Source organism: Electrophorus electricus, chromosome 6 (assembly GCF_013358815.1).
Source record: "Electrophorus electricus isolate fEleEle1 chromosome 6, fEleEle1.pri, whole genome shotgun sequence".
Taxonomy (NCBI): domain Eukaryota; kingdom Metazoa; phylum Chordata; class Actinopteri; order Gymnotiformes; family Gymnotidae; genus Electrophorus; species Electrophorus electricus.
Window position 1 is genome coordinate 15095076 of NC_049540.1, and position 17053 is coordinate 15112128.

Genomic DNA, 17053 nt, shown 5'->3' on the forward strand with positions numbered 1-17053 from the left:
TTTCAAAGAAACAGACTCTCTCTGCATGAGCCATTCTGGGGGTGTGATGGAGACTGAAATTCTCTCTCAGAATCATCAGATGACTCGAAGGAAATAGATTCTCCTTTTGGGACACTCTCTTTATCCTGACAGCTTCGATGGAACACACACTCTCCCTATGTGCCCCCCCCCTCCCCCAACAGTCTACATAGTCTAGCACCAGCTAGTTGTAAAAACTGACATTTAACTTTTACATTACCAGTTGGTATCAATAGTAGTAGTATTGCTTATATTTAAAATTATACATTAGTTAACTCTTTCCTCCCATCTTTGATGCAGCCTCCTCAGCCCTATAATTAGTTCCCCCATTTCACTGTTCACAACAGTTCCCATTCTGTCCTGATCATATTATTATATTGTACAGTCGTGGGTGGCCAAAGATTTTGAGACTAGCACACATTTTGGTTTTCACAAAGTTTGCTACTTCAGTTTTTATGGTGGCAATTTGCATTAACTGTGAAGAGTGAAGTGATCAGATGAATTGCAATTAATTGCAAAGTCATTCCTTGCCATGAAAATGTACTTAATCCAAAAATTACTGCATTCTAGCCACTGTATTTCAGCCCTGCCACAAAATGACCTGCTAACATCATTTCAGTGATCATCTTGTTAGCTCAGAGAAGAAAGTGTTTTAATGAGGACAAGGCAGATGATATCACTATGTCATGCTGATTAGAAGAGAAGACTGGTTGCTTTAAAAGGGTGGAGGTGCTTGAAGTTTTCTTTTGTTAACCATGGTTACCTCTAAGGAAAAACATGCAGTCATCATTGCATCAAAATGACTATACAGGCAAGGACATTGCTGCTTGTATGATAGCACCTAAATCAACCATTTATCGAATCATCAAGAACTTCAAGAAGAGCGGTTCAATTGCAGTGAAGAAGGCTTCAGGGTGCCCAAGAAAGTCAAGAAAGCACAAGGACTGTCTCCTAAAGAGCTCAAGGACAGACTGGTATTCTGCTGAAAGTATAGTTATTGGACTGCAGAGGACTGGGGTAAAGTTATTTTCCCTGATGAAGCCCCCTTCAGACTGGGACATGTGGGCAAATGATTGTCCGGAGAAGAAAAGGTGAGCACTACCATGAGTCCTATGCCATGCCAACAGTAAAGGCATCCAGAGACCATTCATATGTGGGGTTGCTTCTCATCCAAGGGAGTGGTTTTGCTCAAAATGTGCCTAAAAACACTGCCATGAATAAGGAATGGTATCAAAACCTCCTCCAAGAACAACATCTCCCAATGAGCCAAAAACACACAAACTGTGATAAACTCCAAGAACTGATTAGACAAGAATGGGTTGCCATCAGTCAAGATTTTGCCCAGAACCCAATTTCCAGCATGCCAAGGCGAATTTTAGAAGTCTTAAAAAAGAAGGGTCAACATTGTACATATTAAGTCTTTGCTTAAACTGGATGTATTTGTCAATAAAATCTTATCAAATGCTTATAATTGTACTTCACTATACCATCTAAACATCTGTCTGAATTGTCTAAAAAAACCTCAGTAAACTTTGCGAAAATCAAAATTTGTGTCAGTCTTAAAATGTTTGGCTAAGACTGTAGGCATGCTTTCATTACAAATGAACCAATTTGTAATGAAAGCATGCCTACAATTAATAAGTTTAGTAAGTTTCCTTTGTTGGTCGATAAGTAGATTACCTGGTTAGTTATCCCCATAGGTTGCTTTTTTGTTTCTTATTTATTAGCTTAGTTAGCTAGCTTTAGTCTCCACAAATTGTTTGTGTTAAATTTAGCTTGTTTGTATAGTTACGATTATTATTCTGGTGATTTTAGTGAACTCTATACTCCTGGTCATTAGTAGAATCTTAGTCAAAGATTGTTGTGTATGCTTTTCCTATCTATGCTTTTATTCAATAAACATACCTTGGTTATTAAGTCTGTGAGTCAAGAGTAATTCTTGTGTAATGTTTGGTAAATGAGAAATAATCATGTATCGAATTGGTGACTTTCATGAGTTAAGAAACGTTCAACCTGGAGTGCTCAACTTTCTTTCCTTGGATAGAGGGGCTATAACCACAGCCAACCAGTTTGGCCATTGCTGTGGGGCAGTGGTAGCTCAGTGGTTATAGTACCTGACAAGAATTCAGAAGGTTGCCACTTCAAGCCCCACTGCCCATTTGCCACTGTTAGGCCCCCTTAACCTTAATTGCCCAAATTGTATTTAGTCATAAAAGTAAAAATTCTAAGAGGGAAACGGAAAGGCAAGACTCCAGTGCACAAAAAAATAGTGCAAAAATTGGATCACTGAGCAGTGGAACAATATGACCTGGTCAGATGAATCCAGATTTCTGTTGCATGCTGCAACAGAAATCTGGATTCATCTGACCAGGTCATATTGTTCCACAATATGGTGCAAGCAGCATGAATTGATGAGCACTTCCTGTCAGATGTTAACAGTTCAGGCTGGTGGAAGTGGAAAATGGTTTGGGGAACGTTTTCTTGTGTACACCCCCTGTCCTCTGAATGGACATTATGACCGTAGGACTAACCTAAGCATTGTGGTTGACCAAGTTCATCCCTTCACGGCAGCTGTTTACCTGATGGCAGAAGGACACTTTCAGCAATGTACCATGTCTCAAGGGTTATATAGTCACAGATTGGTTCCAGGAACATGATAGTGAGTTTTCCTTGCTTCCTTGGCCTTCACAGTTTCCAGACCTTAATCCTATATAGCACCTAGGTAGTTTTGACAAGTATTCGCTCATCTGCCTTCGCACGCATATGAACGTGAGGGACATCCCAATCTTAATCTACACGATTTAATATGATGTTAGCCCACCCTTTGCAGCTATAACAGCTTCAACTTTTCTGGGATGGCTTTCCTCAAGGTTTAGGAGTGTGTTTATGGGAATTTTTGACCATTCTTCCAGAAGCACATTTGTGAGGTCAGACACTGATGTTGGATGAGAAGGCCTGGCTCATAGTCACCATTCTATTTCATCCCATAAGTGTTCTAGCAGGTTGAGGTCAGGACTCTGTGCAGGCCAATCAAGTTCTTCCACACTAAACTCGCTCATCCATATCTTTTTGGACCTTGGCTTTGTGCACTGGTGTGCAGTCATGCTGGAACAGGAAGGGGCCATCGCTAAACTGTTCCCACAAAGTTGGGAGCATGAAATTGTCCAAAATCTCTTGGTATGCTGAAGTTGCTTTCACTGGAACTAAGGGGCCGAGCCCAACTCCTTAAAAACAACTCCACACCATAACCCCCCTGCCACCAAACTTTACACTTGGCACAATGCAGTCAGACAAGTACCATTCTCCTGGCAACCGCCAAACTCAGACTCCTCCATCGGATTGCCAGAAGGAGAAGCATGATTCGTCACTCCAGAGAATACGTCTCCACTGTTCTAGAGTCCAGTGGCGGTGTGCTTTACACCACTGCAACTGCCGCTCTGCATTGAGCTTGGTGATGTAGGCTTGGATGCAGCTGCTTGGCCATGAAAACCCATTCTATGAAGCACTCTATGCACTGTTCTTGAGCTAATCTGAAGGCCACCTGAAGTTTGGAGGTCTGTAGCAATTGACTCTGCAAAAAGTTGGCGACCTATGCCCATTATGGGCCTCAACTCTGTCATTTTACGTGGCCTACCACTTCATGGCTGAGTTGTAGTCATTCCCAGTAGCTTCCACTGTTATAATATCACTGACAGTTGACTATGGAATATTTAGTAGCGAGGAAATTTCACGACTGGACTTGTTGCACAGGTGGCATCCTATCACGGTACCATGCTGGAATTCACTGAGCTCCTGAGAGCGACCCATTCTTTCACAAATGTTTGTAGAAGCAGTCTGCGTTCCTATGTGCTTAGTTTTATACACCTGTGAATATGGAAGTGATTGGAACACCTGAATTCAGTCATTTGGATGGGTGAGTGAATACTTTTGGCAATATAGTGTACGTGACCTTTTGTGAACCTCTTTCTTTCAGTCCCAGTGCACATTTATTTTTAGTGAATGCACATGCCTGGAGAGTTGATTTTTAAAGGGAACATGATATGGACCAGCTGAATTTAATACACATTTGTTTGAATTTAATTGTGTAAACATAGTAATTGTACACTTAGGTGAAGTGAATGTTAAAATGAACTAATTCTAAATATATTAAGTACAATGTCAGTATGTTGAAAATAGTTTAAAATACTGCTTATTTTAACATTTATAGTACTTCTTAATGTACTTCAAAATATTTGTATGTACTATATAACATTTCTGTGTGAGTTATTAGATTCAAAGGATCCTCAATGTACCTTCACAATAATCACAAAATATTTTTAGATACACTTTTTTAGATACATCATTTTTAGATGATGTAACATAGTGCTCTACATTTTTGCATATGTAAGGTCCAAACACCAAACTCTTCACTGTAAAACTTTATTGGATGTTTGAATCCAGAACCATTCTGTGCCAAGTTCACAAAAGTAACATCAAGCATGACATTACACTTCTCATCTTTTTGGATATAAAATTCTCATTGATACATTTTCTTCTATTGGTGGCTCTAATGTCAGGTCTTCCTGGAAATTCTGAAAGTGCTGCATATGTACAACGAGAAAAGAATAAATAAAACAATATTAAAAATAATGCTTCTTTGTGAGGCATGCCAACTACAAAATAGACATTACAAACACTTCTATTTTTTTTTTTACATTGAGACAGGTTGTTAAGAATTCACAGAATTGCAGACAGCTCTGTTATGTCAAATGATTTTTTGCATTTTATTTGCAGGGTAACAAAGCTTACCAAAAGTGTATGGTAAATCAAAATGGTTGTAATTACACATTACTTAATGGGCATAGTTTGACCTCTCTTTTTTTGCAGATTTCTACAGTTATATTGGTTGGGTGACATTAGGAATCCAATGTAGTTTTTCATGCAACAGAGAAGCAAGTACTCACAGTCCTTATACTGTTTCAAAACAGTTTGTCATCATAAAAATACTGAAATGAAGAAAAAGGATTTATCCAATACATACCGACAAGTGCATTCAACTTTTCTAGATCTAGCTGATCCTTTAGTGTTCCAGTTGGTGCTGATTTTACTGTTAGATTTGAGGAAGTCAATATATCCTAATTTTTGTTTGAATGCTAATTTCTGTTTGAATGGGGACATTCTTGTTCAGTTTACTCTTTGGAAACTGCTTTTGCTGACCTGCAACCTGCAAATAATTGGGCCACTGTTATGTATAGGTATGTGTTTCCTTATTTTCTGGAAATAAAATAAGGAAACACATAACTATACATAACAGTGGCCCAATTATCATCATATCATTATAAAATCATGATATGAAATGAGAATGTTTATAAATTAGTTTTTCCTGTTGTGTGGCATGATAATAGGGTACAGGACGATGGGTGATAGCATCTCAGAAAAGGCTAACTTCATGGGATGTTCTAAGGTCACCATAGTGAAGGTGTACAAAAAATGTACTTCCCGCAGATTGAGTGCCTCCCAACAGTATAACAGTGGTGTCCAACGGGCCATTGGTGCCAGAAGGAAATGATGACTCCAATGAGTGGCCTGCGAAGTATACGTATGGTTAAGGTAGCTAAACAAAGGTTCAACGTTGTCTCCACTTTCCTCCAGTTTTACCTTAATTGGACACTGGAGGATTAGAAAAACATTGCTTTCTTGGATGAATCCAGGTTCATGTTGCATAAAGTGAACAGATGGTGGCGGATATGCCACCAAACATATGAAAACCGCCTCCAAGAGACAACAGTGGGCAACTGTGGGCAATAACCAACTGTGGTGGTGGCAGTATACATGTCTGTGGGATGTTTTTCTGGCATGATCTTGGAACAGTAATGCCACTGCATGAGACTCTGAACACCATGGGGTACTTGGCAATCCTAGCACATCATGTGCACCCGTACATGTTTATGATTTTCCCTGATGGCAATAGTACCTATCTACAGAATAATGCCCCATCTCACCATGCAAGGGAGATGCATGAGTGGTGACTTTGGTGTCCTTCCCTGGCCTGCTAACTAACCCAATCTCAGTCCAGCACATCTGGGAATACCTGTATTGCCAAGTTCACCATGCTGACCCACAACCACAAAGTGCTCTGCTGCAGTTGTAATGAACACGAGTGCCTCCAGATACCTTCTGTCACCTAATACAGTCCATGCCACGACGTCTCACTACTGTCATTCAAGCCAAGAGTGGTTATTCCCACTACTAGGTAGGTGGTTATAATATTCTGATATGTCTATGCATATCTGGCTTAACTTTGGCTTTTTAAAACACTGATCAACTGAAATATACCATTCAATGTCAAAGTGAAAACATATCAAGAAAATTCAATCAAATTAAATTAATTCACTGGATATGCTTCATCAAGATATAACATCTAGATACAACTTCATTGTAAATCAACTCACATTGTCACATTACTTGGGTACTGTGAATCAACTACCTGTTTCAAGTTCATGCACAAGTTCTTGATTGGACTGTGATGTTATTTTGTTATGCCAAGCCAAAGATATTATTTTTTAAGCCATTAGTGTGCATCTCTTTATGCTTGGGGCTCATTGTCTGGCTGGGAAAAATGTTTCTCTGAAATGTTTTGTATCCATCCTCTATTTGTACTTTTCTGTGGCTTTTTCTTTGAGTTGCTTGCACTCCTTTGTTTAGATGTTGTAGATTTGAACAAGAGGTTGAATACTTTTTATAGGCACTGAATACAGTGCACTGCACTTACTATGCTCTCAGAAATTAACACAGTTTCTTTATAGTGCTTAGCTTGGCTTCACAAGTTGAAATATTGCTAAAATTGAAAAAACAAACAAGTTTTAAAAAGATTGACTGTCTACATATTCCATTTCAGATATAAAGTACAGAGAAAAGTATAAACTAAAATAATCTAGTTGCATTGGTTGAGGATGATATAGCTTTAATTTGGAACTGTGATGCAATTCCAAGTTTCAGGGGTTCTCTAGCCCATACAGTTAATAAAAATTTTAACCATTAAGTACACTTGATAATAGTATAAGAAAATCCACTAAAATGGAATATATGTTTAAAGCACTGAATGTACACTATTAAGTAATGCACTAATAAAACATTTCTGTATTTTTTGGGGTAGGACACTATCAGGATACACTTTCAAATTAATAGTACTAATTAGTGTACTTATATTAAGTACACTGAAATACGGCTATGGTATAAATATACTTGCAATTAGTACACTTGTAACATTGCTTTGGTACTTATATTTAGCACACAAAACAATAGTGTGCTAAAAATGTAGTTGCTGATATTAAAGTATATTTTTAGTATATAAAAATATATTTCATATTCACCTGAGCTCCCTGACCACCAAGGTGAGGCACAGCTCATCTCCAACACGCCTATTGTTAACCTGAAAACTACTGGATATGCTAATTAATGAAACAATGACCATTGTTGTCATTGTTGCTGTAGCAAATGTCACTATTGTCCACAGAATATTGGCGCTAGAATAGCTAATAAGCATTTAGTTTAGTCTGGGGCCAACCTCCATGATTATCCTCCTCACAGTCATGCGTTTTGACATGCGGTGTGACTTGGACAGCCACCTTTACACTTCCATAAAATCTGGCTAAAATGCATCTCAGACCATTTTAGATAATCTCTATCTAGATATAACCCTGACATTCAAGATACATGAAACAACCAGGTCTAATCAGAGCTTCTGTTTTACTGCCAATGATAAATCACTATAGAGAAATCATAAACTAAGTTTAAGTTTAATCTGGGCCTGGAAGACTGGCCATTTATCTGTCAAAAGCAGAGAGTAAGAGAACACAAGAGGGCGCCAGTGGTCGTGCACAAAATGAGCATAAAAAATTCATTTTGTTCTCTCTTTTTGTGATTAAGTTAAACTAAATACCTATACGAAGAACATTGCTAAAGAATATGAATTTTTTTTTAATTCTTAAAAATAGATAAAGTTTTTATTATTCATATGTTATACATTTGGAAAAAGAGTTGACAAGACATTGTCTCTACACTAAAATAACCATGAAAGAATTCTGTGTAGTTATCTATTCCCATTCAAACACTTGTTGTCTTGGTTTCCCTGTTTACTATTACCAAATGCGAACAAAGCAAAAACAGCAACCCTTAGTAGTAGGATGCCCTCAACAAGATTATTACTTTCTTTCATGTTTTTTAAACCACTCCAATCACCTCACTCCACCCATATAAATATTGTATGTGGAAGTGCGGTTTGTGAGTTCCCATTGAAAAGTCATGAAATAAGCATCAACTGTTGATACTGGAACAAAGAGTGGCTAGTATCAAGATTTTGCCTGGATTGTGGACTGAAGCTGTGGAAAGGACCAAGCGTGTTGAGTTAGATGCTGAAAGATTATGAAGATTAAATACTTTGAAGTGTCATGCGTTCGTTATTAACTGATACAACTATTGGTATATTGATATTGGATACTAGCCCTTAGGATATTTACATGAATTTATTGTCTGTGTGTAAACAGGGGTAGTATTGGGCTCACCCAGAACTGACCAGGAATTAAATGTATTTACATCCATTTATTGTAATGTTTTACTTAAAAAAAACCCCAAACTTTTTACCCTGACAGTAATCAATAAACCAAATGGTATGATAAACAGATAGTAAATAAAATATCCAAAAATTTCATTCAGACTGATCTTCCTGTCTACCTACCTCACAACCAGCATGTGTACTCTTATGCACATGTGCATGGTCCTTCCCATGGTCCTTACATATTGCTGAAAGCTAGGTGCACTAGAAAAGGTTACACTGAACCCTCAAACTGCTTGAATTGCTGAACAAAGAAGAAAAGCCTATGTAGGTTGGATAAAACAAGGGCTGAAACTTTTTGCTTATCATTTAATTCTGTAAGGTCACTCTGGACAAGAGCATCTGCCAAATGCTGTAAATGTAAACCAGACTGGTTTTCCATTGTTAGCTAGGTCCTGCAGCTGCTTCGTCAACAAACATGGATAAAATTAACTGAAAATTCAAAATAAACATTAAAAACTGACTTTGGCTGTGTACACTGGTGTAGGGGACAGGCACAGAAGATACACACTGAGGGGGTCCTTGAGCTGTGGAAGGCCCCCAAGGAGGAAATTGTAAAATTAAAAAAATTAAAATTTTAAAAAGGACCTCTACCCTGCTTCTTATGGTAGGGCTCCAGAATTTTGTCTTATACCACTAGCTGTGTAGTATCCCTAACCTAGATGTTTTTACCTTTGCCCCTTATCTAATGTTATTACAGCTAGCTCTTGTAAGATAGCCAGGAATAAGTTACTGTATCAAATTCTTTTAATAAGATTTTGAAGTACTAACATACCACCTTGAGAGATCTGAGTAATAACAGTTGTTTGTTATTTATGTCCATTTTGATAATGTTTTTGATAGTGTTTTCTTTCATCTGAATGAGACATGAAGTAGTTGGATATAGTGATGAAAACGATGCTGTCTCTTGTAGACTCCTCCAGCTGTTGTCAGGCAGTACATTAATGAGATTGGGGGAGTGGCTTTGAAAGGAGAGCTGAAGGTAGGTGGTGTTTTATTTCAGTTGAATATTTTAAAAGAATTTAAAAAAATGTACCTACTCCACCATTGGTGGCAGCTTTTCATCTAGTTCTGTTCAAGAATTGGCTAGCAGGAAAGACTGAATTTCAATATGAATTCTGAATTATTAATTAAATGAAACATGCCTTGTTAGAATAAGTTTTTTGTTTAATATTCATCCAAATATGCACTGTTATCTGTGCTCTCCAATATTCCATGTGGAAAAACTATGGAAAATTGAGCAGGAAACGAATCTGAGACTAATTCATGGTCAAGAACAACACGAGTAACAATGACATGATTTTACATTCACTATAACCACTGTCAAGGAACAACTAATCGTGTTCCACAGGAAGCATTATGATGGCCTTTATGTTCCATTTTAAAGTGATTAAACTCCTAAATTACATTCTGATCTTTGTAACCACCGATAAACTATAGATGTGCTGAGGAATAAAGGTTTGTAATAAAGTTTTATAAGAATCCCCTTTTCCTGCTTATAAGCACGTTTTCTCTTCTGATGTACACAATTTTCAAGGACAAACCTAAAATGTATTTTTTATAGACAACTTTTAGAACAGCTTATGCTTTATTAAAATTTCAATTAAAGTTAAAAATACTGGTCCTGAAAGTCATTAAAGTCACTTTGGGTAATTTATTTTTTGTTTGGGGGGGGGGGGGGGGGGGGGGGGGTGTCCAGGATCATCATGGAGAACAGATATATCTATTAAAAGAGAAAAAGGACAAATTATTTGTTGGAAAGCATGAGGGATGCAAAACAGTAGAAGAGGATTGCAAATCAGCACGGGTACACAGAGAGCATAGCTTTATTGACTGCACTGGTCAACCACACCAGGTTGGGCAATGACAGGAAAAGGTGGAAGAGGCATAGTAAATGCAGCCGTCATTAAGGCCACACAAACAGCATGCAGATACAGTCAAAATGGAACATCATATTGCTTTTAAGACTGCTTACATGGGGAAAATTTTTTACAAAAAATAAAATAGGTTTTTGCACTAATGAAAAATACATTTTTATCCTCCTACAAAGATGATTTCTAATACAACAAAAATAAATATAGCAAAAGCCCAAAATAATTTAAAATAGCTTTTTTCCTCAATATATTTTCAATATCTCTCTCTGCTATTAACAAATGCTGCAACATTCTTTTAAACAAAGAATACAGAAGGCTGAACTCCTGCAACATTCATATTATCATATTTATTACTGATGCAGAGCCAATATAAGTCAGGAATTTTACATGACAGCAGACATGTCAATGCATTTACAACATGAGTAATGGAATAATGGATGCCTGAAGGAGTATGATGGTTGAACTCTGGTGCATTGAACTGCCAGCAAGTTGTGATTTTGCACCAACCTCTTTTCCTGATCTTGTTCTTTCTTTTTCTGAAAGGTATGAAGGAAAGCTTACAAACACCAAAAAGGCAGTGGGGTTGTTATTGGGTATAAACCCTGCATTAATACAAGACAAAAACAAAGTGGACAAGGCAGGATCTAATGCTGTGGAAAGCCACATTAGAGCAAAGCTGCAAGGATTCAAACTTTAAAAGCATGAAACACTAGATCACTGCCCTATATATGAATCCAACTTCTGAATCACCAAATGACTCAGTTTTAGTGGAAAGGTTTTTTGGGACAGATAGAAGAAAAGCTATTTATAACTGTAGAGAGCTAACCATTTGAAGCAAACATTCCTATGACTGCTAACCATGGTCTAAAATACTTTACAGCAACAATGCAGAACTTTCCTGTACCTTTTCATAAAACTTCACTGGAACTATGGGGACTCAGGAGCTTTAAACAGAGTTTTCAATGCAACTAAAATGAACTTCAGCACAACTGCAGTATTTAATTTTATTTAACATTCTTTGTCACATTAACCTTCTTGCTGTTCTGTATTAAAAGACCAAAACAAATAAGATAATAACAAAGAAAAAACTCTTTTCTGAGTTAGGAGCTGTGGGATTTCACTTAGAGGATGGTCTGCAAATCAATAATTGATGCTACCAAACACACACAAAATGCAACCCTTTTTGCTTTCTATTGTCTACTTGCTTCTTATACAGTTATTTAGCCAGTGATTAAAATGCACTGAAGCCGACAGCACATAATTGTGAGACCAGGAAACAAACTTTTAACTCAACCATCTTTATTATAAACACAAGTATTAGACTACAATTAGAGACAATTAAAGACTACAGTCAGTACTAAGCATCCTCCAGTGCTTCATCAGTGATTAGGTTCTGAACACAAGTCCACTGCATATTTTTGGGGAAGTGAACAACTGAACCATGCTCAACTGAGCAGTAACACTGACACATTTGAAACCACTAGCAACACCTATTCCCTCATAGAGTTCTGCTGGTATGCCTATTTCCTCATACCAGCAGAACACTGTCATACTGCCATCATATCATCAGTATATCATTGTTCTGCTGAGAAGGATCCACTCCTCAAATATCAAGTCACCAGTGATCATATGGTCATTAACCTACCAGTGATAAAGGTACATTATTTACGTCCATTTATGACGTAAGTGAGAAAGGATGGCTGACAAATTGTACATACCAACAGATGGGCTAAAATCTATAATGGGTCACCTATAAAATACACCAGAGGTTTGCTAGTATCCAGACTGTCACGGCCCTTGTAAAGGCACTTAATGCCTAGGCAATGCTAATCTGCTTGGTAAGACTGTGTTGCTCCTTTTTGGCCATTATTAGGCAGCAAAATGAAAGATTTCCAGTGTGGGTTATTTGGAAATCTTTCATTTTCCTGCCTAATAATGGCCAGAAAGGAGCAACACTAAACTACACTAATCATTTTATCAGTAAATTTGAATATTCATGTATTTATCCATTCAACAAATCATATGTCTGCTGTGCAGTGCATAAAATCATGTATAAAAGAGACAAGTGTTCCTATCAGTTACCAAAATGGGAGCAAAATGTAATCTGAGTGACCGTGACCCTGATATGGTTTTTGGCATCAGGCTGGTTTGAATGATCAGAAACTGTTGATCTCCTGGGATGTTAACAAACAGCCTCTAGATTATTCACAGAATGATGAAAAAAATCCAGTCAGCAGCAGTTCTGCAGGCAGAAATGCCATGTTGATGAAAGAGGTCATAGGAGAACAGCAAGACTGATTTGAGCTGTGCCAAGTGTTCTTTGGCACATGTGGCACACATTAACACAAACCGATCATCATTTGAATGTCATATTCTATCTGAATATTGCTGCTGACTATGTGCATCCCTTTATGATGACAATTGACCCATCTTATAACGGCTGCTTCCAGCATGATATTGTACCATATGACAAAGTACAAGTCATCCCAATTTGGAATTGAGGCCATTTTAAGAGGACAAATAGGCTTACTTTCCTAATAAAGCAGTGAGTGTGTATGTATGTGAATATAAACCCTTATACCCTTTGCATACAATAAGATTTCTTAGTGATTGGATGTGTCTCTACTAAAATTAGTATAGTAGGCAGTCATCATATCATTCTAGTATATATGCAGCAATTAAAAATTACTCTACTGTAAACCCGTTTATGGAGTTAAACGAAGTTGCTAAAAGCTCAGCAATATGCTTACTGTGGGTATGTACAAAATTAGAGAATAGAGTTGGGTTGTACAATGGTAGAATTGGAATACCAGTAGAATTCCTTCTGAATATATAATGGAAACACATTGCTTTGCATACATTATGATTTCTTTGAAGTCTACAACATATTTATTATATAGTAAAAGGTTGTTTTGAATTGTTTTATGTCTATAAATAACTGAAACTGTACCAATATTTCATAAAAGTAAAGAAGGGTTAAAATTAAACCTTCATATAATCCAATTAAATCTGGATTATTGTACGAAACCTTCTATTGCACTATAATAAATCCAAACAAATATCGACAAAAATGAGGTCAGATGCTTTTCTCTTTTTTAATGACCATGTTATATTATTTTTATAACCATGTTATAATATCCAATCACCAGCTACGTTATTAGGTGCATATTAAAAGTGCACTAGTAAAGCCACTCAGTATCCCTGCATAAATAGTTAGTTTCTGACCACAGGCTGCATATTTGTGTGTGTACCAGCATTTACATTTACAACATTCAGTTGACACTTTTATCCAAAGCAACTTACAATTATGACTGAGTATAATTTGAGCAATTAAGGGTTAAGGGTCTTGCTCAGGGGCCCAACAGTGGCAATTTGGCAGTGGTGGGGTTTGAACCAGCAACCTTCCAACTACAAGTCAAATACTTTAACCACTAAGCTATCAGCAGATGGGTTACTGTCTGTAAATGTACATTTATTAAAAGTACCAATGTTATATACATAAAGTAGCCAGTGTGCAGGTTGAGTGCAGGTTGAAGGTAGGTGTTAGTGACCACAAACTCTATTGTTAGATACACAAACCTTTTAAATTACTTTATTTTTTATTTCCCTTACTGTTTTAAATTCTTCTATTTTTTAACCTTGATTGGCTTTTATTCCAAAGCTGAGGATGTAAATTCAAGACTGTGCCACCCACTCCTATCACAAGAATGTGGTCTGCTGCTACCTCAAATTAGACGCTAAGTAAGCTTAACTTGTGCTGCTTGTTCAGACAAGAAAGTAACACGAGGTTTATGCAGTTTCGGGCAAGAGATATTTTAGGTACAGTATAACAGAAGTCACAAGTAGATGAACAAAGCTAGTGTGATAATGTAACTGCTAAAAGTTTCCGCCCTCAGTTATTTTATTTAATTTCAGTGCAAACACCAGAAATAATATGAAAATCATGAAGCATATATGAAGACTGCTCTTACTAGTCATAGGTTTTCCTGTGATCCAGCTCAATACCACCTGTGTGTGACTGCAGTGGGGTGTCATTTTCTGGCTACTGATGAATGATTAAAATACAAAAATATAACAAAAAAAATTTAAGTCTAATGTAGGTGATGCTGATGACGGTGCTAATCTTGACAATTCCATCTTAAATGAGTTCCATAATGAACTGAAAAGAGCAAATCTGACTGGTAGCACAACCACATAAGAAAGAAAAAGGCAGTAAATAATGGGTCATCAATATCTCAGGGGATATTTGGTTCACCAGAAAAACGAAGCGCTGACAAATGCAAGGACTGATGCCATGGCTGCAGCAATACTGTTGCCTTAAAAATTACAGTTATTACAGTTGGAGCACTTGGTACTAGAATAATCACAGTACAGTGTCATCTTACTGTTCTTTGGCATTATACAAAAACAAACACAAAAAAGCATTAGAAATTTAGAAAATTTATAGCAAGGGAAATCTCTTAGCAGTCACAAAGTGAAGCCTGATGGTGAAATCTGCATGCAAGTATTTTATTATTTTAATTTTTGATTGTAACTATAACTACTAAGTTTTTCTTTGACAGATTGAATCTAAGATTTTACTCATTAGCCCTGAGACACATACAGTGGGTTGCTTAGCTTCATAACAAAGAGGAATTTGGGGGTTGGCACCTAATTTAAAATTGTGGACTAACTGAGGCTGATTATATGAGTCAGCAAACAGATGATTCAGGCTGTTTGTTTCAAGGCAGCATTTTTGCACAACCATGGAATGATCTTAGTGACTGTGTTTACTGTTGTATTGATTAATGGCAAATGCTGCACTTACATTTTTTAGGCACTACTTTTGGACCAAAAAAGATATTTTTCCTTTTGATTTCTCTGATTGCACCAAATAAGGTGATTACCTTGTTTCAGGGGAGCAACAGAAGGCACACTTTCTAATAGACATCTGCTTATTCTAAGTCAGCCTTAGCTACTGAAAAAGAGAGCAAGTGTATGGGGGGAAAATGGAGCTGACTGTCAGTTTATGTAGGTCATCTACATATGCATAAGAACTATCTTTTAAGTATATGGATGGGCCCATGTTCTCTCTGAAGTGTAAGGATGGGCCCTATGTTCTCTAAATACATTGTTGGTGTGATATGCATGTGTGCTGCAGTCAGTCTTGTTTCTTGTGCTTTTAATGACTGAGATGCTCCATAATTACCTATGTACACTATTTTCATTATAATTACCACTGTACACTATTTCCATCCAAAAATCTTAAATGGCCACTTCCACCTCCAACTCCTTTGTTTTTGTCAAAGGACAACAACCCAAACCATCTTAATAATGCCCATATAATCCACATTTATGGGGCTTGTCATTAATGTTTTAAGACAGTGTACCAAATCCAACTGTTTCCCAAGAGGATATTTGGAAGATATAACTTAGAAATGAGCAACATGAAAAATGTGTATGTATCCCATATGTATCCCATCTTGGTCTGACAGAGATTTAAAAATTTCAGTTTCAAAGACATTATGATTAGTCACTGTTAAAGTTATATTTGAAGAGAAATGGTGGAGGAGGAGAGGATTGAAAAATAAATGGACAAAAGACTAGTTTTGGTTATTTACAGCAATCTACAGATGAAATCTGTAGTTCTGTTGGAGTGAACACACTAGACTAAGTGAGAGATGAATGAAACCATAGCATCTGGGAATCTCAGAAACACTTTTCTCATCCGCTCTTCTGGTCTTTGATTCAGTTTTAGGAGGCTAGAACACTTTGCCACAGTACTTCCTCATTCCCAGTGTGCAGCGGGGTGAGGTGCAACTTCCGTCTAGCAGCGCGCGAGCTTGAGTCACTATGTTCAGCATCTGAGAAGTAACCATCTGTCTCGGTGTCAAGTAGCGAGGTTCCTTTTTTACCAATACTCTCCTGCACAGAAACCTCTGTGGCCTGTGTTCCTCCACTTTTAAAGCGAGATTTTCCTTGCCTTGGGAGCCGGACTCGCAATGCCTCTCGTGAGCTCCTCCTACTCTCTGTTTCTGGAGTTGACATCACCCCTGCACCAGCACTGGCTTCCGAAGGTTCATGCTTCTCTGAAATATGGCAAGAGTCCATTTTTGATATCGGTGGCTGTAGTAGTTCTATTTTTCCCTCAGTGCTACTGGATTGCGAGTCATTAAGATGGTAGAAATGATGATGATGATGATGAGCTTTTGAGGAGCGTAGTCTCTCACCCCGTCTGCCATCATGAGCTCCCTGATATTTAATATGACTTTTACCTTTGGGTGCAGGCCCCATGCCCACTTCTATACCAGAGGTGATCTGCTTGGGGCCTCTGTTCCTGGCTTTACCTTTGCGACCCAGTTGAGGGGTTTTCCAGGTGGACTTCATGGAGTGGTCCATCATCAAATTGATTAGGCTCTCCTCACCCTGCAGCAGCTGGTCAGATAAAAGGCTTGCAGAAGAGTCATGTGGCTCACCACCCAATGCCCAGTGGCTCAACATGTTGTCTGCAGTGATCTGAACAGACTGTGCCAGCCAACTGTCAAACAATGAGTCATCCAATGGGAGGGAGAAGCCTGAGAGAAAAACA

The 17053-nt window shown here is 37.7% G+C and overlaps 1 protein-coding gene across 19 annotated transcripts in view; it reads right to left on the minus strand.

The window, feature by feature from the left end:
- Positions 1-14973: 14973 nt before the first annotated feature.
- jade2 (jade family PHD finger 2) overlaps positions 14974-17053 on the minus strand; it is a 76030-nt gene continuing 73950 nt past the window's right edge. For all 19 annotated transcript variants that reach the window (XM_027008349.2, XM_027008339.2, XM_027008343.2 and 16 more), the window contains one exon: positions 14974-17039. In XM_027008349.2, the coding sequence (XP_026864150.2) occupies positions 16219-17039 (821 nt within the window). In that variant the 3' untranslated portion in view covers positions 14974-16218. The remainder of the gene's footprint in view (positions 17040-17053) is intronic.